The sequence below is a fragment of the Chlamydomonas reinhardtii genome, chromosome 16, assembly GCF_000002595.2.
Source record: "Chlamydomonas reinhardtii strain CC-503 cw92 mt+ chromosome 16, whole genome shotgun sequence".
In the NCBI taxonomy this organism is placed as follows: Eukaryota; Viridiplantae; Chlorophyta; class Chlorophyceae; order Chlamydomonadales; family Chlamydomonadaceae; genus Chlamydomonas; species Chlamydomonas reinhardtii.
The window spans coordinates 1443158-1467403 of record NC_057019.1 but is presented as its reverse complement, the minus strand read 5'-3'; the positions used below and the strand labels follow the sequence as shown (position 1 = coordinate 1467403).

Genomic DNA, 24246 nt, shown 5'->3' with positions numbered 1-24246 from the left:
GGGGAAGACACACCACGTAACTTGCGGTGACCTTTTTAACTCTCAGATATCGAGGTGTTTTTGCTCTCCAAAAGCAAATCCTATGTTAAGTACAACGTGAGTATATCGCTACAGCACGAGACTTCGGCAATGTGAAAGTTTGCTTTCTTGCCGTGTTCCTCGGTTTCCGCATCGTTGCCTTGTCGCCAGACAGCTCGTGGCATTGCATAGCTGCATGTGTGCGGACTTCAACCTGCTGCACCGGTCAGCGGAAGCTCCTGCTCAGAAAAGCTGGGCATCCATCCACGCGTAATTCGACGACCGTAGGGAACCGCGCCTGGCAACGCCAATCACCACCACGCACATGTGCCAGTCATCTTAAGCGCTTTCCTTGCAGTTACGTGACCTGCTGCAAACTGGCTGTGCCGCACTCCGCAACCACACTTCGGCGTGTCGAACAGTGCCCCCGGCCGTTAGACCCGCTGCCTCCTTCAGTCCCCAACGAGACATGTCACATTGTCCGGAACTAGCACGGTTGCGCCTTCACGGTGAAGATTCACCAATGGAGTGAACGGCAAACAGGCGACACAGGATTGCACCACAACTAAAACGCAAGGCTCAGGTCATCCCGCAGCATGATTTAGTCACCGCCCGGAAACCAACCGCCCACCCACCACACGCAGCTGTACTGGTGAGCCCCGCTCTCACGTCTCTAGGCGCCACACCACCACTTCATTATGTGTGCCTCGTTGTGGCACGCCCTCAGGCCCCGCGCTCGCTCCCCCCCTTTTCGTGAGGTCTGCCGCGTCACCGCGTGCCTCCGCCTCCGCCTCCGCCCCCAGCCATCAACCACGGGCGCCCCAGGGCCTACGGGTCCGCACTGCCGGCGGCAGCGTCTGGTACAAGGCCGCTTGTAGGACTGTCGAGCATTCCGCCAGCGCTAGAGCCACTGGCGCCGTTGAGCATGCTGCTCAGACCCCGAGAGCCGCACGCGCATGAGGGCTGCTGTTGCTATTGCTACCGCTGCCAGTCACCGCAGCACAGCTTCTGCTACAGTGCCACTGCCGGGAAGCGCAATGCTGTGCAGCCCAGGGCTACAGCCCAGATGCTGCAGGCGGCACAGCATGAGCTGGTCAAAGGTGGCGGCGGCGTGCACGTAGGGACTGCCGTCGGCCTGTGGGTAGGGCGTGAAGGGGAGGGCTCCTTGCACCCCCATTCCAATGAGATGACGTAAACTAAGAGGCAAGCAGAAATTTGTGGGGGAAGTAGGTACAGGCTACGGGCGCGTCTGGCTGCTACACATAAAAGGAACCAAGGGCACTGAGTGCAGCCCACAGCCGTCTACGCCTACGTCGAATACCTACCACCATCACCACTGCCGCAACACCAAATGACGTGGCCCCGCCAGCTGCCCGACACTTGGCCACTGCCTCCCCCACGGCCTCTCATGGGCCTGCGATGACTTCCCCCCTGACTCCCACGCACCGGCATGCCGCAGCCCCGCTCCGCCAGCCACGCCGCCTTCTCCTCACTGCCCGCCGCCACAGCCGCCGCGAACAGGGCCTGGGAGCGCCAGGCGCACCGCAGCGCCGCACGCCCCCAATCGCCATCCGTGGGGCCCGCACCGCCTGCCGGAGCACTCAAGCGGCTAGTTGCAGCTCCGACAGCGCCATTGCCGCCTCCTGCTGCTCCGCCGCCGCCGCAGTCGCCGCTTCCTCCCGCTCCTCCTCCGCCTCCACCGTCGCCGTCGCCGCTGTCCCCGTAGGTGCCGCCGCTGCCGCCAACGCCGCTCCAGCTCCAGTCCCACAGCGCCTGCAGGACTGCGGTGCTGCCGGCGGTAGCCTCGGAGCCGGCGGCGACACGCAGCAACTCATCCGCGGAGATGGGGCCTTCAAGGGCGGCACCGCCGCCGCCAGCGACGGCGGCCGCGCCTGCGCCTGCAGCGGCGGCGGCGGCACCCGGTGGGGCCGCGGGAACGGCCCCGGGCACCGCACCTGGGGCTGGCGCTGCGTGTGTTGTTACGTCAGTGCCTGTGCCAATGCCGGCTGTGGACACGAGGCGGAGCCCCACCTGGTCCAGCAGCCATGTGAGCTGAGGCGCGAGAGGTGGGGCGGACAGGCAGGCAAGCAGACAGGCGGGTAAACGGGCAGGTGAGGGGCAGGTGAGGGGCAGGGGAGGGAGGTGGGTGAGGCGAGGAGGCGTTGCAAGACAGCGCGGAGGGAGGGGCTGGGCGCAGGAGAACTAAAGGGGCAGGGCACAGGGCGCGTGTGTGTATGTACGGTATGTGTGTCTTCCTGCGACGGTTGGGCTGATACACACGATCACCGCACACCCAACCGGAGCAACGCAACCTGCCGAAATGGCTTTGCTCCCCAGTTTGAACCCACCACTGATACATCAGTGCCCGCGGCTGCCCGCATCAGGTGCATCTCCTGTGGCCTGCACCCGCACGCCGCCACCAGCAGCTGCCGGTAGGGCGGGACAGGAGGCAGGGGGCAGGGGGCGGGAGGTGCGTTAGACCGGAGAAAGTATGGAGGGACGCCATGGCTAGGCACGGATTTGGGCTACCCGTCGAGGGCGCACGGTGCAGGGCAGCACGCTGGAGGTCAGTAGGCCACGCCACCGCGCCTCCTCCCATTCCAACGGTACGCACTGAGACATAGGCCCTTCCCAGCCTTGCCCTCCCCTGCCTTGCCCTCCCCTGCCTCCCCCTCTCCTGCCTCCCCTCCCTGCCCTCCCCTGCCTTGCCATCCCATCCGACTTGATGTTGTCAGCAGCCCACCCAGCTGCGCCTCACTCACCTGCAGCGCCGCCAACTGCCCCGCGCCGACGGCCGCGTTCATCGCCGCCGCCGCCGTCACCGCCGCCGGTCCCAAATGCAGCCGCCACTCACCGCGCAGCAAGTGGTCCAGCACGTCCAACTGAGAGGGCAGATGGGAGGGAAGGGGAGGGCTGCACTTCATAAGGGTAGGGGCCACGCCAAGGCGCGACACGGCTAAGGTCTATTCCTCCTCGCACAGCTGCACCAAGCACATCCCGCGTAACGCCATGACTGCCGCACCGCATCGCATGCACTTCCTATGCGCTCGCTCCCACACGCCACTCCCTGCAACCCAGCCACACCTCCCGGGCCCGCGCATCCCCCGTGCCCACGCAATCTCACCTGCCCCGCCCGCGCCGCCGCCTCCACCGCATCCGGCCCAACCGCATAGCCGCGACCTCGCAGCCTCTCAATGCGCTCCCAGCCACCCGGCACCGCCGCCGCCGCCGCCGCTGCTGGAGTGCCACTCCAATAACCCGCGTTCGCTAGCCAGACCACCTGCACGATTGGCGAGCATTTGGCAAGCAAGAGAGAAATCTGTTTAAGATGCTAATAATAGACGCCAAGGCTTTGTATGCCCTGCTGTTTGCCAGGCCTTGCCAGCTGCGATCTAGGCTCTCATCATCCCACGTGCTCCCCGGACCCCAGCTGCCGCCCTGCTTGCTGCTCCGTCACGCGACCCATCCCACCTTGTCAGCCCAGTCGGCTGTGGGCGAGCCCGCCGCCGCCGCCAGCACCAGGTTGGCGCCGGGGCCCTCAATCGTGGCGCCGCGGCTGGGGGTGGCGGAGAAAGGTTAGGGAAATATTGCTAGATAGCACTGGGTAAGGACACTGCAGGCTACGCAGCGTGATGCGAGTCTGCATGTGGGTGCATCCGTCGCCGCACGCGCCCCTCCCCTGGGTCTCGAATGATTGGGCTTGGATTCGACTACCTCCCCTCTCCTCCAGCTGTACTACCTCCACCCCCGCACCTCCACCTCCCTCCCTCACCCGCCCACCCACCTGTCCAGCCATCGCTCATGCAGCCCCACCAGCTGCTGCAGGCAGCACCCACGTGCCGCCGCCGCCATCACGCCGTCCAACCACGTGCGCCGCCCGCCCAGCACCTGACCCGGCCGCTGCGGCGCCGGCCCGTCATCGCCACCATCGCCACCTCCGCCTCCCCCGCCACCGCTGTTGCCACAATCGGGCCCTCCCCCGCCACCGCTGTTGCTGCAGGCTGCTGCCGGCGCCGGCAGGGACGGAGACGGGGTGGAAGACGACAGGGACAGGGAGGTAAGGGACGCGCACATCGGCACCCCTGGGCCGGTGCCGGCTCCGCAAGGCCGCCGCCGCATCAGCCACTCGCCCAGGACCGCATGCCCCGCCCGCAGTGCCGCCGCCGGCGCCGCAAAGGTCCAGGGGCAGCAGCCCTCAGCGCCCAGCAGCCACCTGCGTGCACAGGCAGACATACACAGAATGCATGGGGAAGCGTGGACGGGGCCGGGGGGCGGCTGGGGTAGGTAAGACCCTGGGACGGGCACCGGCTTGTGCAGGCAGAGAGGGCCGGAGGGGCGGAGCATGGCTGGCACATGAAGCTGCGCTGTGCAGGTACGACGACGCGGTACCGTACCGTACAATTATGAGACGAGGAGGAAACAGTACACGCACATCAGCGCATACGCACATCAGCATGTAATATGTGCGCCGTGTGCTCCTAACAGGCACATCGATACATACGCACGCTGCAGGCCGGCACCCCAGCCCCCCACCTGCACATGGCCTCATCGCCCGCTCGCGCCGCCCGCTCCAGCGCCGTCTTGGTCGCCGCGAAGCCGCCCACCCGCACCAGCCACACCGCCGCCGCCAAATGGCCCGCACCCGCCGCCTCCGCAACCGCCGCCGAGCCCACTGCCGCCACCACCTGCTCTCCAGGTGACAGTGCCGCCGCCGAGCCGCTTCCCGCCGCCGCCGACAGCAGCACTCCTCCTCCTCCAGTGACCACATCAGCACTAGACACAACCGCCGGCCCATCACTGCCGCTGTCGGTGCCAGTGCCACTGCCGCTGTTATTTCCCGGCGTTGCGCTTGCGGCCGGGGGCGCCAACGGTGGCGACGGAGTTGGGGGCGGCGGCGTGAAGGCGGCCCGCAGCGCGGCGGCAGCTACTGGCAGGTTCTCCACAGCGCCGCTGCGGGCCGCCAGTGGCAGCAACTGCCGAACCTGCCAGCTTGTTGTGTGGGGTTGCGGCAGGCCATCGCCGCCTGCACTTCCTCCGCAGCCGTCAACGACCTGCTCCTTGCTGTGAACCGTTGCACACCCGCCGCTGTCACCGCCACTACCACCATCCGCGGCGCGACTGCCGCCGCCGCCGAAGCGCCACACGAACTCGGCATGCGGCACCGGCAGCGACAGTCGCACCTTCAGGTCGCGGCGGCGGCGCAGGTGTGTGGCGGCGGCCGTGTTCACCAGGCGCAGACAGAGCGGGACCTGGTTGGGGTTGGGCAGGTGGGCTGCGATGCGGTCAATCAGCTCCGGGATCCACACGTGGGAGGGGTCGTGGTGGACGTGTAGATGTGCGTTCGGGTGATGTTGTTGCAAGCGGTCTGAGGCAGGAGGTCGGTCTGGGGAAGGTGGGGCTGGCACCGCCGCTGTCGGGCTGTGGGGTGCGGACGGGTTCGGAATTGGCAGGTGGTGGTGGTGCGTCGTCTCCGCGTCCAGCGGCCCAGAAGCAGGAGCTCCACCGCCCACCATTGTAGCATCCTGGCTTGGGAAAGCGCTTTGGTCGCTGTGGTGGAGGGCCGCGGACGGTGAGGGCGCCGATGTTGAGGTTGGCGCCCTTGGAGTGCGAGGTGGTGCGAGCATCTGGTCGACTAGGGTTCTGTGGCCCCAAGGCGGGTTGACGCTATTAGCCAGCCAATGCCCAGTTGGCCGGATCCGCTTAGGTCTGTTGTCGTTGTCTTAAGCTTCCGTGATGTAGCTGCAGCTGCTGCGGGTCTGAAGGGCCGAACGCGCATTCCCGCATGCCAGCACGCCAGTGCGCCCGACCCAAGAGCGGCGTTGGCGTGCACTAGCGAAACTTCTTTTCTGTATCAGAGCTGTACCGTATGGCCTTTGTGCAGGCCATTACAAGTGACGAGGGCTGAGGAAGTGTGCTTCGTTTACTTTTTAGGGACAGTCACTGGTAGCTTGGCCACTGCTGCACACTACATTAGCTGGAATGTAATGAATACCTATCGAGTGTATGCAGTTGATGGTGCGAAGGGGCCTCCCCCCTCCGCCATGCACGCCGTCCCCAGCATGCCGAGGAGTCCCCGCTTTAACGCTTTCCCGCAGACATGGCTTGAGCTACACCAGTCGTGGACGCATACCGGTTGATGTCGTGCGTGCAAGCTATCTCGGGACTCGGGCACCGGCTGGTTGGTGCGGGCCGGCGCGGGATTCGACACGGCCAGCAGGGGTGCCAGTCAGGACTCTGAGCACCGGGGCCATTTACTGGTTCCCAAAGCAATTCAGGCAGATGCAGAGCGTGCTGTTACATCCAGGGCGGTTACAGGCTGCACACTGCTGTCGGCGCATTGGAGCGGGGGCCTGGAGGTTCGTGCCTGCATGACCAAGGTTGCCGGTCGGGCACCGACACACCCAGGGGATTTTACTGCCCAAGCGTGTTACTTTGTCCATCACCTTAAAGATAAAGCTTTACAATCCACTCACAGTATCTGGAAGCCCTGCACCCTCGTTGCAAATGGTCTCTCGTTGAACAAAATTGAACATGGCATCACAAATGCAATTGATGCCTGGAGAATTTGAGCAGTACCTAGCGGACAATTTCGTGTTCTCGGCCATGGCCGCGCCAACCCAGGAAGTCAGCTCGGGCTCCGGCCACACGCAGAAAACGGAGGCTCCGCCAAACGCGCAAAAGCGCTTTCGAGCAAGGCAGAAGGAGAAAATGTCCAGCCTGGAGCGGGAGGTGAGCAAGGCCCTAAGTGTTTCCTCCTCGAGCCCTGCCTCAAGCCTGCCCAGCCCACGCGAAGCGAGTGGTGCTGCGCAGGTGGCGGAGAAGCAAGCTGCGTATGCGCAGCTAACTGCGGAGAACGAGGTGCTGAAGCGGAAGGAGAAGGTGCTGGAGAAGGTACGAGTGGGAACCGGCTGCCGCGGCGAGGTCTGCCTGAGCAGCTGGGGGCGTCCTGCAGCCCACTCCAGGATACTGGAGCTCGTTGACAGGAGAGCTACGGCTGCAGACGCCGGAGCAATGGGGCTGCAGGCAACGCGCTATAATATAAGAGCGGGAGGCGGGAGCCGTGGGGGCACGCGGTGGGGTGTTGCGCAGCGCCCCCACTCATGGTGCATGGCGGGGGCGTGCCAGCGGAACGCAGGCGGCTGTGCAACGTGTCGGCAACCAGCACGTGCCGAGCGAAGGGGCTGCTGTCGGCAGTCCCTCTCACCCATCGGGTTGCCGGGCCGCCGGCCGCCGCTGCACCCCTTTCCGAACGGCCGAATCACTACTACCTAGTACACCGGCCGCTTGCCACACTGCAGCGCTGTGGTTGTGACCATGCGAGCCCGGCTCCCGCGCTCTCTTGCCTACCCTCACACCTTCCCCCACCTCGCCTCGCCCGGTTTAGTTGGGTTTGGAATATATTATTCCACCACCACCACCACCACCACCACCCTGCAACCGCCCGCAGGTGCTCAGCTGTCGTGACGAGCAGCTGGGTATGGTGAGGGCGCTGGAGGAGCGCTGCGTCACACAGCCCGATTGGATCGGCATTGGCGTTGGCGCCACGCCCCAGGCTCCCGACGACACCACAGGTACCGCTGCCGGCGCCGGCGCCGGCAATGGTGGCACCGCTGACGGTGCGGTGGTGGTGGTGCACCGCAGCTGCTTTGGCAGCAGCGCCGCAAATAACGTGGTCAGCGGGCCGGTGGAGGCGCAGGAGCAGTTCAAGAACATGAAGAAGGAGCAGGTGTGCTGTTTCATGTGCCAGATGGGGCGTGGGCGGGCCGCTGCAGAATGCGTACAAATTGGTTGATGTAGGTGACCGCGTCACCGCTCTCAACCTCGCCAGCAGGCAGCGTGGGGTAGGCAGCGTGGCTCCTGCCTCCTGCAGCCGCCTGTATGCAGCGCTCCGGCCTGTGGGCCCGTGTGTGCGTGGCCACCACAGCCACCAACCACCAACCGGCCAACCAACCCAACCCCATCTCCCCCACGCACAGGTAATCCCCCAGTACAAGGCCTTCCTGGCCGAGGTGTCGGCGGCGCTGCTGCACTGCACCTACCCCTGCTGCGACAGCGACAACCCCATAGTGCAGAAGGCAAGAGTTGTGGAGGAGGGAGAGAGAGTGGCAGTGGGAGAGGGAGAGAGGGAGAGGGAGAGAGGGAGCGGCAGAGGGAGAAGGAGGGAAGGAGGGCGGGAAGGAGGGAGGGTGGGAAAGAGGGAGAGCGAGAAGGAGAGGGGGTTGCTACCACCGTTCCCTGTAAGGCTGATGTGACGTCAAGACGCAGTCCAGGGAGGGGCCATGACAGCACCCTGTGGGTGTGCTGTAGGCCGCGGTGTCCGGTGTGCCCCTTCAATCTCCCTGCCTGCCCCGGTTTGGGCGACGTTTGCTTGACCATCGGGACCTATTCGTTTGGCTCGGGCATATGGTAGCCACTCCCCCTGCCTTCCTGCCCCTCCCTCCCTCCCCGCCTGCCCGGCTGCCAGGTGACTGCGGCTGTGGAGCGCATGGGACACATGCTCAAACACCTGGTGCTGCTCAACAGCCAGCTCATGAGACAGGTGGGAGGGGGCATGTGTGTGTGAGGGTGCGGGCGCTTGTGCGCCCTGGGTGTGTGTCGGGCTGGGCGGCTGGGCGGGCTGCGGCGTCCATAATGTTCTTGGACACACGCACACACAGCACCTGCCAACTGGCGTAACTGCTGCGTCCCGTTGTTCCGCCGTCGCTCAGCTGCTGAGCATGAACCTGGAGACGGGCCAGCCCGCCGCACCGCCGGTCGGGCACTGGGACACGGTGGTGGGCTCGCTGCAGCTGACGCCGCAGCAGGCCGCCGACATCACAGCCGTGTACGACCTGTACCGGGGGCTCATCGCCAAGGTGCGACCGTGTGTTAAATTACAAAACGAAAGCCTGCCCAGACAACCGTGTGTGTGTGTGTGTTCGTGTGTAATTAAAAGAAGCGTGTGTATGTGTGATACGTGCGACCGTGTGCGTGTAAGTAGTTGTGTGTGTTGTGTGGCGTGTCGTGTGTGCCCTAGAGAGTGCAAGTCTGCAAGAGGAGATCGCGAGGAAGGGTGTGCGTGTGTGTAACGCGCACGTGTGTGCGTGGTTGGCCGGCAGGCGTTGGTTTGTCAGTCTCATCATGGGCTGCGTCTAAGCGCTTCATGCTTTTAAATGGGAATGTGATGAAAAAACCATTCACGCGCTGCAGGTGTATGACGAGCGGCGACTGATCCTCACGGCCCTGGGCCACACGCCCAGTCCTGGCGGCATGGGGACCGGGTGTCCTCTGGAGGGCTCGGCGGCGTCCTTCCTGCAGCAGCTGCAGGCGGGCATGGCGGGAGGCGGCGGCGGCGGAGGTCGGCCGCTGGTGGGCGGAGACGCGCGCGAAGGGATCGAGGTGGGTTGTCTTTGTTGTCTACTTGGGTGATGGAAAGAACCACACGATACAAACACACACACGTGCCACCGCGCGCAGCTGTGTCCGGTTCTCCGTCGCCCGGCACAACACCTCACAACACCCCTGATACCTCGGGTTCCTTTCTGGGAATGCTGCAACACCTCTCCCCCTTTTGGATAGCTTGGGCTGGTACTTACAACCCTGCCCCCTCCCTCCCTATGCCTCAGCGCACCGACCTGGCCGCCGACATGGAGCTGATCGACAAGCTGGCTGCCAACATGAACAAGGAGCACAGCGCGCGAACACTGCTGTGCTGCTTCTTCTTCGGCAAGGTGCTGGCGCCGCCGCAGTTTGCAAAGGTGCGTGTGGGGGGGAGGGCGCCGCGGTGGCGCGCGGCGGGGCGGGGATGCAAATACCAGCCAAACTACACCAAACCAAGCCAAACTAGCGGAGCACAGGCAGAGGCGACAGTTGCAAGCGATAATACTTTGGGGGCGGGGGATCCTGGAATGAGGTGATGTTGAAACGGGACAGCGACGAGGAGGGGGAGGAGGCAAGGTGTGTGATGCTGGTGTGTCGCTGCCTGTGCCGTCGTCCTCCCCATCGCCGGGGCCCCGGCCACCTAACCACGCGCCCCACCCGGCCATCCGCGCCCGCCCACCGCGCGCACGTATCCCGTTCTAGTCGGGGGTCTGCACGAGGGCCGCAGTCCGTGACTGGTCATCGAACCTCGCCACGGCTACGCAACCCCACCTGCCTGTGGCGCTGATGCCGGCCACCGCTCACGCGCTGTTGTAAATCCTGCTGCTCCCGCTGCCGCCGTACTCGTCACACAGGTGGCTGTCTACTCCTACCCCTTCTTCCCGGACTCACTGGCGGTGGCGACCGCCGTGGCAAGGAGTGGTGGTCTGGCAGGCGGCAGCGGCAGCGGCAGCCTTGACGGCAGCCGATGAGGTCGCGAGGGAGATCGGGGTGAGGAGATTCAGTTTAGCCAGGGGAAGGGCGGGGCAGGATTGGGGGCGCTGGGCTGGATTGAGTGCATGGTCTGCCGTGCGGGGAGTGGCAATGGCTGGCGCCGGCGGGCGTGTGTGGGTGTGTGGGTGCATGTGTGCGGGACCGGCCACCGCGGGTGTGGACAGGGACAGGGAGATGCGCCGTGTCCCGCGCTGGCTGTGTTGTGTTGGTTGCCCGGGTGGCTGCTGTTGCGTGTGGTTGTGGTGGTGGAGGTCTTACTTGGCTTCGTAATGGCGTGCATATGCTGGTTCTTTTGCACTGTTGAAGTATGTGTGGCGAGAGGGAGAGAGGGGGAGCGAACTGTACTGCACTGGTTGGAAATTTGTGTGTCGCGCTGCCTTGTTCCTTACCTTTGTTCACATGCCGGTGCCGGCTCCGCTGCTGCCCTGCTGTGTAACTAGGGAGCATAGGGAAGGGCAGGGACAGCGCAATGAGCAGTGTGCGTGTCATTTGTTTTGTAGCGAAGTACTGCTGAAGTTTGGGGGGGGCCTAGGAACGGTTCTGTGCATGGCTGCTGCCGACGTGAACGCATCCCACTCACGGCTGACGCATCGGTCCTGTGGTTGGGGCCTGGCATGCTGCGCACACACAGCGTGTGATGATTACCAACACCCGTGTGTGTCCGGAGGGTTGTTGCATCATTCGGTGTTTGTGTGCCCGGTCACACAGATGTGCCACACGTGAACTATCAGTTTGGGTCGTAGGCGGGTGGGGTGCGGTCGGCGTATGGGTCTACAGGCTGGGCCGGCGGCGCCACCGCGCACCTCCAGATGTGTGTGTTACAAACCATGACCAATTGGCTATTCTAGTTGCGGTGGTGCCGTGTGTCGCGTGTGTGAACAGAAATGTGAACTTACATCCTGCATAGTACGGCATACACAGTCACGTGGCCGCGCCGGGCTGCGCGCACACGGCAAGTGGCGGTCGAAAATGACGAACGGCATCTCATACAGCAGAGTGTGTTTGCACTTGAAGTTGGACAGCATTCGGTGGCCCACATAATTGTCACAAGGGGGGCTACACCACCTCCAGGGGTCAAGCGTGCGGCACATACATCATCATTTAGGCAATGGTGCTGCCGTGGAATGCACAGAAGCGCACACGGCAAGGGCGCCTTTGTTGATGTGAAGAGGGAGGGACTGGACGCGTGTGGACGTGTGGTGCATGACTGGGTGGCTGGAAGGGCCGCCTGCTGCTGCCGCAAGACGACACATCTGTAACGCGCAGTGCTGTGCTAGGTCTGTTGTGCTGCTGCGGCCTGAGGGCCCCGCCCTCATGCCCTGTGCACATTCGGGCATTCCGCTTCATTGCGAGGTGACAGGTCACGATTCGCCTGTGTGCGCGGGCCTGTTCTGAACCGCTTGTGCGCCCGAGGCACGCCGCGGCGGGCTTCCAGCAGCCTAGTGGTTGGCGCTGATAGGCAATTGTTGAATCTGACCCCTCAAGCCAAGGGCAGGAGTGCGACAAAGCTTGAGTGGACACGCACCAAACGGACTGCCACGCTCACTAGCAGCACTGCGGCTGGCTGCGCAGCCTCGTGCGGCGGGCTGCGAATACCCACTTCACATGGAAGGCTGGCAACCGACCGCAACCGCTTTGAGATGAGGCAAACACAGAGCACTGAGGTCCCAACAGGTCGCAAGGCCAAGCCGCGAGTCAGTTTGTTACACCTGACGACACAAGCCGCGACCCGCCGCCGCCCACCGCCGCCACCGCCGCTGCTGCCGCCGCCGCCGACGCGGGCAGGCCTCCGCCTCCGCTGCTGCTGATGCTGGTGCGGCTGTTGTGAGACACCAACGTGGCGGCGCCCACAGCCGAACCCACCGCGAACTTGTCCTGCGCCTTGGCGTGGCTTACCTGAAGGGAGAGAGAGGGGCGGAGGCGAGAGAGCGGCAGTGCAGGGGAGGCCGCGTTCCGGGGCATTGGTCGGTACAGATTTTGGGTTGGACGGGCAGGGTTTGGTGGGGTGGGCGGGCAGCGTATCTGCGGCACGTTTTTCGCCCAGCTTGCTTCTGTAAAAATACCATGGGACGTGGCTCCCGTTCCAAACGGCCATTCGGCTTGTGATCCGCAGCGTCTTAGAGTCTCGTATTTCCGACTGGGAATGATGCAACACTGTCCCACCATCACGTCCATCAACCACCGCCTGCCTCACCTCCGCCCCACCCTCCCTCCCGGTGGCCTGCCTCCATGCCGACGCCTCCCGCCTCCCCGCCCGCCCCGCCCCGCGGCTGCGGCACTCACCAGTCGGTGCACCTCCTTTGCGATGTCCGCCGTGCCGTCCCAGCACCGCTCCGCCAGCTCCGACAACACCGCCTGCACAGCAGCAGCGGCAGCAGCAGCGGCAGCGGCAACAGGCCGGCGCGCGTGATGAATAACGTGTTTTCATTCATTTGCGCCATCAACCCTCCGTCGTCGCCCGGCCGCCGGCGCCCCTGCAACACCTGCTCCCGCTGCTGTATCTGTCGCCAGCCCGCGCAGCCGCAGCCCGCTACTACCGTAACCCCGGTCTAAGTTCACTTGGGATTGGAGCGCACGTTCGCCCCCCCCCTGAGCTTGCCCCCTTTCCCCGCGCAATACCTGCGCGCTGGCCGGCCTCATCTTCTTGAGGTTCTGCCGCGTGGTGCGGTCGAAGTGGCGCTTGTCCAGCCGCACGTCGCGGCTCACCAGCAGCGCGCTCTCAATCCACATGTCCACCAGCCGCGCCCGGTCACTCTGGGGGCAGGCGGAGGCAGCACGAGGAAGTGTGGGAAGGGTGCCCGACCTCCTGAGCAACTCCCGACCCCCCTTGAGGACTCGGCCCCTCCGCCACACCTTGCCGTACGCTCGTGCTGAGTCAGCGCTGCACTCGGGCTCCTGCTCCTCCGAGCTGTCGTACTCGTCCCCGTACCCCACGCAGTTGTTCGTACTGCTCGCCACGTCACCTGTGCACAGGTGTGGGTGGCAGTTGGTGGTTAGCAGAGGCGGCGCTGGTAACCCAGTTGCGCCTGCTTGGAACTGCCGGGGTCTGGTGTCCTAAGGGATGGAACTCACGGCATGGTATAACTTTCACAATCTGGATCAAATGCAGGGCGACCCAGGGCGCCACCACGCCGCCCACCGCCTAATGCCAAGGCCACTTCCCTCGCACCACGCAAGGGCCTGCGCCCGCCACCCTTGCCTGCGCCCCTTGCCTCCCATCCGCACACCGCCTCCAAACCCGCCCCCTTGCCATCCCGGTTAACCCCTTGCCATCCCCGTTGCTTTGCAATTTGCAACAAACACCCCAACCCCGCCACCCACCCGAGAAGCTGACGGCGCTCTCCACCGACTCTGACGGCCGCCCCAGCACCAGCAGCCGCGACAGCACGCCGCTGGAGGTAGAGCCGCCCGGACCAGACCCCGGCCCGGGCCCCGGCCCCACCAACAGTCCATCGCTGGTGCGTTTCACGCTGCCGCTGCCGCCGCCCAGCGCACCACCCTCGCCTAGCGCAAATGACGCCCGCGCGCCCAACGTGACCCTGCAGCGCATCGGCGTGTCGCTCAGCGGTCACGAGAGTTGCTATCTAGTCAGGAGATGTGGGCGAGGCGCACCGTCAGCAGGATCGAGTAATGTGTGACAGCGCAATAGAGCTGGCGGACTGCATGCAGGTGCACCCCCCTGAACCGCGCAAAACCCTCCGGCGCCGCTCGCCCCGCCTCGCAGCCCCCATGTCCACGTGTATGCTAAGCACGCGGAGTGCCCATGCGGCGCATGCTGTGCGCCAGTGTCGCGCCGGACTGCGCTGTGCGCCCACAGCTGCGCCCGTGCGCCTTGCCACCAGGTGACGTGCGCTGACAGCGCCCCGTGCCGCGCGACGCACCATTGGGTTGGGACTGGCCCAGGTTGGGACCCTGAGGCCGCACCGCTGCATCGCTCATGCACCCCCGACGTTGACGCCGCCTCAGCTGCTGCCTCTGTCTCAGCAATTGCGTGCTTTCGCCGTCTCCGCCGCGTGAGCCTGCATGGCGGGGTGCAGTTGGGGTACGGTGTTGCACCGAAGCCGTTGGCCGACTGTACAGCGCAGCTCGGGCCCTGAAGCGTCGCGTCCGCATGCAGCAGCATCCCACATGCCCCGGCGCACCTTGATGTCAGCGCTGCTATGAGGCCGGCAAGAAGCGAGCCCGCGCCGAGCCATTTTGCGAGCCCATTCGCCATCTCCGCTCTTTACCGTGCTCAGCGCGCTGCAACGTGCAGGCGGGAGCAGACTACGCCACGCAGATACACAGCTGCCACGCTGCTGGGCGCCCAACCGCGCTCGCGCGCACCTCCGCGCGCACCTCCGTTGGAGCCTTACTATCCAGTATTCGCTTAGTTCGCACGCTCCTCCAACCTAGCCATCAAGCGCATCTCGCCAGCAAATATGCTTGCAACGTATTCCTCAGCCAGGAAGCCAAAACTAGAGCAAGTGGGGCCCTAAAGCCGCGAAAGTATGTTCGGGCCCGCGAGCGCTGATATATCTACTGCTATATATAGTTCAAGCGTGTAGCACAGTTAAAGAATGTGGCCCTGGATCCAGTACTTCGGGCGCAAAGCTGGAAGAGAAGCAACTTGCAAGCAACACTCGGCTCAGAGTGTAAATTGTTTCAGGCGTGCAGAGTGATAAAGTATCGGCATACAAGCTTTTGACTACACCCGCGCTGTTGCACTTGGGAAAAGAGGCAGAATTGGGACCCTTGCATGAGGGCCGACGAGCAGCCCTCGTTTGGCGACCAGCTCTTGCCTATCCCGCTTTGTCACTGTATTCTTAGGAGGGGTCTAGAGGCCCAGAACACTTTCTTAGACTCTAGACGTGACCATGGCCACCATGCTCAGTGCCCGCACTTCTGCGTTCTCCGGCGCCACTCTGGGCCGCTCGGTCGCGCCCCGTGCGCCTATTTCCTCTCGCACCACGGTCTGCGCCCCCGTGGCCGCTTATGGCGACCTGCCCAAGATTGGTGGTGGCCGCAAGTGGGAGCACCTTGAGCTGGGCCCCGGTGGCAAGGCGCTGCGCGTGCCTATGCACGTGAAGAAGGGTGATACCGTTCAGATTATTGCCGGCAAGGACAAGGGCAAGGTGGGCACCATTATCAAGGTGCTCGCCAAGAAGGGCAAGGTGGTGGTGGAGGGTGTCAACCAGGGCCAGAAGCACCTGAAGCCCAAGATGGAGAACGAGACTGGGCAAATCAAGACTCTGGAGTTCCCTATTCACCACAGCAACGTGATGCTCTACTCGAAGGAGAAGGGTGTCCGCAGCCGGGTTGGCCACAAGGTCCTGGAGACTGGCAAGAAGGTCCGCTACCTGGTCAAGACCGGCGAGATTATCGATTAAGCAGCCATAAGCTGGCGGCTTTACCCAGCGGCGGTGGAGGCTTGGGCGTCGCTCGTGGTGCGCAGCCGACCTTGCAATGGACCTGATTTTTGAGCTGCGGAGCGCCTCGCCGAGCTGGATTTTGAGCAGCATGTTGAGAGGCGCATTTGGGGCAGTTTTCCAGGGTCGCCCAGTATGAGCCTCGGAGCGTCTGCATTCGCTTGGGCGGAGCTACCGCGTCGGAGGGCGCTGCTCGCTGGAGCGCATGGACGAAACGCTGGAGGAGCAGTGCGCGGTGCTGGCGTTTGCGGATTTGTGAGCGTGGACTTGGATGTCGGCGCGGGCAGAGGGCGGGGGGGTTGCGGGGCGTGTCCGGGTTCGCCCCCCGCACCCCGCCTTGCCATGCGGTCGAACTGCCCTGACGCAGTGCGGTATGGGCGTGTGATGGGCTTTAGGTCTTAGCATGAGTAGATAGACAGACACGGAGGAAGCCGCTTGGCGGCAGTTGCATGGACATCAGACGTGAATCAGAATGGTGCCGCGTGCCGCACCTGCAAGAACCGTGTAACCCGGGGCGCGGATGGACCATGACGTCTCTTCTGTCAGGATTTAAGGTTCGGGAGGTTGTATACTTCGCACGCAGATTGCATGCTGTTTTGGGTTTTATTGAGGGGGTGACGCAGCGTAGGCAACAGGGGCACAGCCGCAGTGTGTGGTGAGACATGCACAGACGTTCAGGAATGGCAACGTAAGGCGCGGAATCGGGTGCAGACAGAATCGGGGATACCTTTCGCAGCCAGCTGAGCGCACAAACAGCACTTTGTGTGCGGGGGAGATAGTTCAGTAACAGGGGGGTTTGACAGCAAATTGCAAGACAGCATCGGCGCCCCGTCAAGAAATCGTGCCCTTTGGATTGCCTGCACGGTGGCGCTCGTGCATCTGCTTAAGCGCGGGGCTCCTCTGATCCGCCCCCACAAAGCAAACTGAAACGCGCGAGTTTGAGGGGAGGCTGCATAGGATGCCACACACCAGCGTGAGTAGGAATGGGAGGAACAGTCGGCGGTGGGCGGCTTTGCAGGAGTCAGGCCAGATGGGAACCGGCTTGCACACACTAGTACAGCAGGGACAGGAGCGCAGCCGTCACGCCGTGTGACCATGTCGGTTGGACACGCACATCGGCCCCATGCCACCACAGCAAGCAGCCGAGGCAGGGCCGCATGGGGTTGATCAGGTCAAGGCATGGCCACGCAAGGCCGCGACGCGACAACCCTGCCCCAGTCAGCCCTCGTGCGCATCGCCTCACCAAGCGGAGAGTGCCTGAGGCTCTGGCACTGTGCCAAATGGAACAGGCGTGTGTCCTGCATGCGCCCCTCCTCTACTGCCTCGCGCCTACCCTGCATGCTGCGATCTGTCAGCGCCCGCTTGCCGCGTCCCTGCTCACATTTGCTGTGAGGCCAGCATCACTCTGAGGGAGATTGGCCTGGTACTTGGCAGACGCACGGTCATGGGCTGACTACGGTATACGTTGGCAGCGCGAGAGCGGAATGGAAGGGATGTGGCGAGTAATGGGTGACACTTTCGCTGCAGACAGTGAGGCAGGCGTGTACATCGTAATCAAATACCCAGATACAGCAGTGGCGCACCGTGGGGTAGAATGCGGTGGGGTGCAAGCAGGGAGGGAAGCAGCCTTTCCTGGGTTCAAGGGCACTAGGCCGTTAGCAGGGCGAGCTCTTCCTGACGGAGTGGCGGTAATGAGGAATGGAACCAGTGGAGCGATTGAGTTGCTGAGTCGCCTGAGTGGTGCCGGGTGGCAGCGTCATGACTCCGCCCTCAGCGGGGTGCACCCCTGCGCGAAACCAGCAAACCCTCAGAGGCAACAGAGTCCATCGGTGTGCTGCTATCCTCGGCAGAGTCCATCGGTGTGCTGCTATCCTCGGCAGCTTAGAAGTCAGAACTGGAGGTCGAGCCACGCTGCTGGACAAGTGTTCCCCGGTCACGGGAAAAGGGGCTGAGCCCCCAGGGAGCCCCTCCACAGTCTGAGGCCGAACAACCTCATCGCCCGGACATAGCCGGGGTCGGCTTCCACAGGCACATAGCCAAACCAGCTGCCTAGCAATCGCGATGCCACAGCAGAGCCAACCGCAGCCAGACGCAGCACAGTTGTCAACAGCCGCACTACTTGTCATGCCGCTACACATGCCCTGCCAACCCCATCGCGGACCGCTACCTAGACACCAGCTGACCAGCCGGCTCCCCAACATTGCGCGCTTGCGCCGCTTCTTAGGCGGCGCTGCGCTCTCCTCCTCCACGTGGCCTTTCCCGCCCCCTCCGCTATCAAGATGCGCGCACGCGCCCCCGCCGCTGCTGTCAAACCTCGCCTGAAAGGAACTCCCGTCCCCTGCGCCCCCCAACACAACACACCCCTTGCCGAAGGCACCACTATGCCTCGCTCGCTCGTGTTAGCGGCTAGCACGAGACAATTCTTCGTCTTCTTACATACCGTACAGTACTTACGTGTAGCTTGCGCTGGTGTCCACATGGGTTCGGGGCACACCCGTTCTCTGGAGACGACGCCGCCCTGCTAGCTTTTCCCCACCATGCCGGCAAGCGCAAGGCCCGCGACACCTAGCGGCTTGCGCCCTTGTTCCCATGCACCAGCACGCACAGCGCTTTGCCTCTGGGACCGAGCTCGACACCTCCCACCTGTCGCCACCACCACTCGGGCACCCTCTCAAGCCTGTCTCAAACCTTGCTGAGGTCACGAAACATCAGCGGCCACTGCGACACAGCAGCACTCCGCCACGTGCCACGTGCTCTGGGTGCTTTCCTGATTACCATTGCCTCACGCCAGCTCCCCCTGGAGAGGAGCGAAGTTCGGAGGAGCCAAGCCCCCTCCCCCCCTGGGACACCCCTGTCCATGCGTGCCTGTGCTTGCACTGGAAGCAAACCCATGCTATCCGCACAGGTGCGGTAAGTGGCAACCAACTCTCTCTTCTCCAGTCCCTTGGACAGTAAGACCACAAGAACGAAACAATAACCCGTATTGCTACTACGTACTGCAGCCTTTCTTTCAGCATTCCGGCGCCGACGAAGGGAGCAGGTGCGGATGGCTGTATCCCGCGCCCACACTCCTCCGGATGCGCCCGCGTACGCGCAGTTCACTGCTCATAATAGTATGCAGTCTTACCAAGCACGACGGGGACCGTCATGACAAGCGATAAAGATATGGTGCACTGCCAAGATCTTAGTGGTGCATGCGTTCTTGGTGTGCAAAGTTGTGCTGGGCTGCTGGCACTTGCCCAACCGGGAAAGCAGAATCAAACACCCACAGGATTCTGAGGTAACACTGCGAGAGCTACACCGCCTAGCATACACAGACGTCGTGTTCTTCCCGTGCGCTCTGACACCCGAGTGACATTCGGGTGGTGCTTCAATCTTACACATGCGCCAGCAGTTTTGCTGCAACGGCAAGAGGACTAACCCACACTAGTCAAGGCACAAAATAACCGTTCTGCAAATGCTTGACACTCCTGGACACCTCGGCATGCAGTGGTACAATCTGCCATCCACAGTATGAGACACGTGCGTATTGTTCTGATGCTTTCCTGAACCGCTTCATTGCATCAGCCTTTGGCGCTTCTGCGCGGGGTCCTTCTGCTGCTGTTGCTGCTGCGTCCGTCGCAGCAGCATCATAATAGCTGCAAGGGCTGCCGCGCCCTCGGCAGCCTGCGGGCTACACACGTGCTGCGGCTGCTGCGGCTGCTGCGGCTGCGGCCGCAGCGGCTGCGGCAGCGAATGCGGCTGCTGCCGCTGCAGTGCACGCGGCGGCGATGCCGCCGGCTGCTGCTGCCGCGCCTGCGGCGCGGCCTTAACGCCGCCCCAGGCCAACTCTGCGGTCATGGCCGCCGCATCACGCTTTGCGCCAGACAGCGGAACCATGGTCACCGCCGCAGGAGGAGCAACGGCGCCCGCACGAGCGGGCGGCAGCAATAGCGACGACGGCGGCGGCGGGCGCTGCGGTGGCGACGGCATGGACATCGCGTCAGACGGCTGCATGGGTCTGCGCCCCACCGCGCGCCCCAGGGCCACCCAGTCCACGGCACTCCGCGTCACCGTTGCGCCACGGCGGCCGGAAGCCGCGGCCGCGGGCACCGGTCGCGGCGGCAGCGGCGCCGCCTGACGCCAGGTGGCATTCTGGCGGAGGGTGTCCGCCGCCGCCGCCGCCGCCGCCGACACAGCGCTGCTGCCGCGCCCTGCATCCACGCCCAGCGTCGGCGCCGGCAGGCGCTGATGCATTGGCGGCGGCGGTGGCGGCGGCATCAGTGCCCTGGGAGTGGCAGGTGGCATCGCGGGCTCGCTGCTGCGCTGGGAGGGTCTGGTGCACCGCGCCAGCTGCTGGGCGCGTTGTGGCGGCGGCGGGTGCGGGTAGCTCCCGATGGCGGCGCACACGGCATGCACATGCTCCTTGGTAATGGCAGTAATGACACCGCCAGCGGCCGGCTGAATATGGAGGTAGCTCCCGCCACCTGCACCAAGGCCGCCGTCGTGGGGAATTGACGCTGAGGGAGTCGTGGCGGGTGCCGTGGCAGGCGCCGGGTGCGAGGCCGGCTGCCGCTGCTGCTGGGGGCCTGGCGGCCCACCGCTGCCGTTGGCTGCTGCACGGTGTGTGGAGCCGGCGCCGTAGCCCACTGCTGCGCAGCCGTCCGTGCGGCCGCCACTTCTGGGGCCCCTGCCAACCGACGCGCACGCCTGGCTTGGCCGCAGCTCGTTACAGAGTCTGGCCCTCTGAAGCTGTACAGGCGTGGCGCTCACTGGGCTCGACGCCTGCAACTGCCAGGGAAAGGTGGAAACGGGTGCAAGAGCAATGGTCACAGGGAAGTAGCATGCGACTCCTTGGAGACAGCTGTATACTCTCCTGGTATATGATGTCACAGCGAAGCATCGAAGCCGCAACGGCATGGCTTTTCAGGTTTCAATCTCATGGGTGCGCCAGGTGCTCCGGCAACTGCCAGCCCGAGGCAACGCATGACAGACTGCTACGGCTTATACTGCAAGGTCATGGCCGGGACTCACCTCAGCGGGGCCGGGCCGCGGACGGTTTACATGCTGCGCGAAGTCGGCCTTCGTCCGCGCCAGCTCGCGACGAATTGACGACTCAAGAGCATTCAGCTCATCATTGACCACCAGTAGCTCCGCTCGTGACAGCGATGACAGGGTCGACCAAGCGTGCGCCTTGCTCAGCGGCCAACTGCCGTCCGACCAGCTCTGCGACCAGCTTGTGAGAGCCGCTCGCTGCGCACCGCCTCCGCCGCTCGCGTTTGTAGGCTGGTCGATGCATGTATCAGGTCGAGAATTAAAGGTCTCCTGGGAGTCGGTACTCGTCCGTGCGAACGCTGGCAGCGCGGGCGAAGCTGAATCGCTCGAAACTGCCCAACCGTGCGAGCTACGCTTGGGCGAGTGTCTTGCAAGGCTGCGCCCTCCACTATCGCTTGGGGCCTCGCAGGATGCCGCAGCCTGAGGCCTGCTCGCGGAGTCTTCGGCGGAGCTTGGCCAGTAAAGCCCCTTTGTGTGGTCACCTGAGGCCATAGCGAGGAAGCTAAAGCATAAACGTAGGTACTATTTGCGCCACAATGCCAAGCGAGGCGAGAACTGACAAACTATGGTAGTAACCCAGCGCGGTTGTCTGGACCGTAGTAGTAGTGCTAAAGGCGCTCAAGGTGTAAAGGACAGTATGTCCTTGGTGCACAGCGAGCTGCATTCAGAGACAAGTTTTGTATGTGAAGTTTCGGCCTTCATTCGGCCAACGTCCAAAACCGGGCTCTTCGAGTGACAATCGCAGGCCATCGCAGGCGCGTGTCATCATCTCAGGCACGCTCTCACGCTGGACGTGGTGTTACCATTCTATTATTCTTGCTTACAAGTGTTGATAAGGACTCTGGAAGGCGAGTGCTCGCCTAGGCCCTCGCCTATTACGGTAACCAGTTGTGGCCAACTTGCGGCTGGAGCCAGCCCCTGCCAGCCGCATCTGCTCCCGCTACAAACGGCTGCGCAAATTGCCCATTTGTCACAGGAATTAACCCCATGCATCGAATAGCATAGCATTTGCGGACATGGCGGGCTGAAACAGTGTGATGGACCCCAGTCCCCGCCGTGGCGCCGTCCCCAGCGGCATGCTCAGCCCTGTTTCCGCGTGCATAGCTGCTGACGAGGGCAGCCTTCCCATTCATACTCTCGTTTCAAATCTAGGTCATACTCATCGCGTCGTCGTCATAGCACACTCCGGGGCGGCCTGGATGGTCGGAAGACTCGACACCCCTCCCTGGGCTCTTGCTTGCGGCCGTGCAACACAACATACGCAAAGACCTCTTCCCTCCTTTGACGAATCCCCTTTACCGTATCATATGGACCTAAGGCCAGCCTTGACAGTCCAGAAATCCTCACTCACAGAAGCTCTACTGTGCAGCAGAGCTCACTACAGGCTGTGCACCCGCGTTGCCACCTACCCGCCACGAGGACCATCAGCCCAGCCGCTGCTGGCTCCGACCTGCGCCACCGCTCCGCATATCCGGTCACTCCCCGCCATTGGCCGGATCGCAACAGATCACCACATGCGCGCAGTGGAGGGGGACCTAGGACTAAGACCGCCTTCATAAACAGTGGTGCCGCCGAAAGCAAATGCTCCCGCCGCTCCGCCCGCCCCAAACGTGCCGCCGCTGCCGCCGCCTCGCCCTGTGGCTGGTGACGACAGCGGACTGGCTGGCCGGGCGCTCCTGTGTCACAGCGGCAAAATGGCATAGAAAAGCAGGGCAGGGCAGGGCAGGGCACGACACGGCACGGCGTGGTGCAACAGTCAGTTTATCTCTCCAGGTGGACGATGGTTGCGGCTGTGACTGTGGCACCGGCACCCGTACATAGAGCCCTTCCACCCCGTCCGCCGCGCCATTGCCTCCTCGACACCCCTGACCCCCCCTCCAGGCCTTACCGCATGCGCATTCCTGGCGAGGGCCGGCCCGAGGGACTGCTGCCATACTCTGCCGTGATTAGCCGCGGCGAGTGCGCGCCGCCGCCACCCACACCCACATCCAGCCCCAGGCCAGCGGGCCGCTCGTGTCGCAGTTGGCCTTGCAGCGCCCGCACCCGCGCGGCGATTGCTGCCTCGCTGGCTGCCCGCTGCTTGTGCAGCTCGCTCACAGCTTGGCGCTTCAGCTTCTCCACCTGGTCACGGTAGGGGAAAGGGAGGGAGGGTGGGCCACGCCGTTGCGCACAGCGAACAGGCGGAGAAACCGGAACGCGAGTGGCATGTGCGACAGGGGGATGGACAGGCCGTGCCTGTGCGATAGCGGGCGTATGCGCAAGTGCCAGGGCTCCGAAGTGCACTCCTGGCAGCCGTGTGTCTCAACCACGCGTCCGGCCTTTGTAACGGGCTCCACTGTTGCGCCTCCCTTGCGTTGGTAGCCGTACCCCGCGCAGTACTCCCAAGGACATCCTCCCCAGGTGGGCACACGGACACGCCGTACCTCCCACACGTGCCTATTCGGTGAGGCTCCTGAGCCCCCTAGCCCAGGCCTCACCCATATGCCCCTCGTCCAGCAGTCCACACCTCTGCCATCCTAGTATCCTACCCAGCAACGGCCTTCCAGCCAGCCAGCAACTCGTCGGTACAGTAACTCCGGCGTTCGACCGGCCGCGTACTCCTGCCCTGCCGTTGCAAATGGTTTGCCATCTGCTGGGTTCTGGGAATCAGCTGCACCCTACGGGACTTCACCAACCTGCCTTACCACTGTCCCATCGCACACCCAGCAACGGCCTCCTTCAACTCAGTAGTCACCGCCCCTCCAGCCCAGCCCCGGCGCCATCCCCCCTGCCCCACCTCCGCCAGGTACTGCTGCTGTAGCCCCGCCAGCTGCTGCTCGAAGCGGCGCGTGGCGTCTTCTACCCGGCCCGCCAGCCGCGCCTCCTCCACGCCCCGCACGCGCCGGAGCTCCGCCAGTGCCGACTGAAGCGCCTGCTCGTACGCCTCAATCTCTGTTGCGGCGATGGCACGGAGAATGGCAAATGGTGGATTATGGAGTGCCTGGGTTGGGCGGCGCAAGGTTACAGTGCGAACGGGTGCAGGGCAGCAGGGGACTATGTCGAGCGGGAGCACCCTTTGACGTCGACCCGGCCATGGATGACGCGGCAGGGGGTTGCGGTTGCCGAAAGGTCCAGGTAACCCCTGCTCGGAGAGGACTCCTTGCAAGACATCTTGCAACACCGTTGAATACTCTCACCGTGTTCTCTTCGGTCCACGGCTGCGAAGGCCTGCGCCCGCAACGCCTCTTCGAGCGCATGCGTATTGAACGCAGACACCACCCCAGCACCGACCAATTGCGCCTCCAGACTTTCTGGATCCGCATACGCATTCTTTTGGGCAGGTCCAAGGAGGGAGAATGCGGGCTTCGGCTGTTTCGGCGAGCTCCGCAATCGCTGGAGTACCTTCGTTGCCGCTGAGCCTGGCTCCAGGTCATCATCGCTGCTATCTAATAAA

At 63.8% G+C, this 24246-nt stretch overlaps 6 protein-coding genes across 8 annotated transcripts; 2 read left to right on the top strand and 4 right to left on the bottom strand.

The window, feature by feature from the left end:
• Positions 1-40: 40 nt before the first annotated feature.
• CHLRE_16g652700v5 (uncharacterized protein) lies at positions 41-5982 on the bottom strand. Its single transcript, XM_043070829.1, has 8 exons — positions 4552-5982; positions 3803-4231; positions 3490-3574; positions 3143-3298; positions 2781-2900; positions 2367-2444; positions 1465-2070; positions 41-1153 (listed from the first exon to the last, which is right to left on the bottom strand). Exons 1-8 carry the CDS (start codon positions 5529-5531, stop codon positions 1010-1012), a joined length of 2598 nt encoding a protein of 865 aa, XP_042915472.1. The 5' UTR covers positions 5532-5982; the 3' UTR covers positions 41-1009.
• Positions 5983-6432: 450 nt separating this feature from the next.
• Positions 6433-11642, top strand: CHLRE_16g652650v5 (uncharacterized protein). The gene is made up of 9 exons (XM_043070828.1): positions 6433-6747; positions 6829-6909; positions 7466-7744; positions 7995-8093; positions 8483-8557; positions 8727-8873; positions 9208-9396; positions 9624-9755; positions 10233-11642. The coding sequence occupies exons 1-9, from the start codon at positions 6727-6729 to the stop codon at positions 10347-10349; spliced, it is 1140 nt and encodes a 379-aa protein (XP_042915471.1). The 5' UTR covers positions 6433-6726; the 3' UTR covers positions 10350-11642.
• Positions 11643-11660: 18 nt separating this feature from the next.
• Positions 11661-15002, bottom strand: CHLRE_16g652600v5 (uncharacterized protein). Of its 2 annotated transcripts, XM_043070827.1 has the most exons (8): positions 14710-15002; positions 14514-14613; positions 14253-14390; positions 13693-13910; positions 13225-13334; positions 12991-13125; positions 12655-12726; positions 11661-12267 (listed from the first exon to the last, which is right to left on the bottom strand). In XM_043070827.1, the coding sequence occupies exons 2-8, from the start codon at positions 14585-14587 to the stop codon at positions 12067-12069; spliced, it is 948 nt and encodes a 315-aa protein (XP_042915469.1). In that variant the 5' UTR covers positions 14588-14613; positions 14710-15002; the 3' UTR covers positions 11661-12066. The 2 variants fall into 2 exon arrangements, with proteins under 2 accessions (XP_042915469.1, XP_042915470.1); XM_043070826.1 differs by having other exon boundaries at positions 14514-15002.
• Positions 15003-15102: 100 nt separating this feature from the next.
• CHLRE_16g652550v5 (uncharacterized protein) lies at positions 15103-16568 on the top strand. The gene has a single exon (XM_001698097.2). The coding sequence runs from the start codon at positions 15228-15230 to the stop codon at positions 15738-15740; it is 513 nt and encodes a 170-aa protein (XP_001698149.1). The 5' UTR covers positions 15103-15227; the 3' UTR covers positions 15741-16568.
• A 1092-nt stretch (positions 16569-17660) lies between these two features.
• Positions 17661-21502, bottom strand: CHLRE_16g652483v5 (uncharacterized protein). 2 transcript variants are annotated; one of them, XM_043070824.1, is made up of 2 exons: positions 20793-21502; positions 17661-20549 (listed from the first exon to the last, which is right to left on the bottom strand). In XM_043070824.1, exons 1-2 carry the CDS (start codon positions 21303-21305, stop codon positions 19335-19337), a joined length of 1728 nt encoding a protein of 575 aa, XP_042915467.1. In that variant the 5' UTR covers positions 21306-21502; the 3' UTR covers positions 17661-19334. The 2 variants fall into 2 exon arrangements, with proteins under 2 accessions (XP_042915467.1, XP_042915468.1); XM_043070825.1 differs by having other exon boundaries at positions 17661-20543.
• A 119-nt stretch (positions 21503-21621) lies between these two features.
• On the bottom strand, positions 21622-24232 carry CHLRE_16g652450v5 (uncharacterized protein). Its single transcript, XM_043070823.1, has 5 exons — positions 24118-24232; positions 23990-24037; positions 23590-23744; positions 22702-22934; positions 21622-22489 (listed from the first exon to the last, which is right to left on the bottom strand). The coding sequence occupies exons 1-5, from the start codon at positions 24119-24121 to the stop codon at positions 22321-22323; spliced, it is 609 nt and encodes a 202-aa protein (XP_042915466.1). The 5' UTR covers positions 24122-24232; the 3' UTR covers positions 21622-22320.
• Positions 24233-24246: the final 14 nt, after the last annotated feature.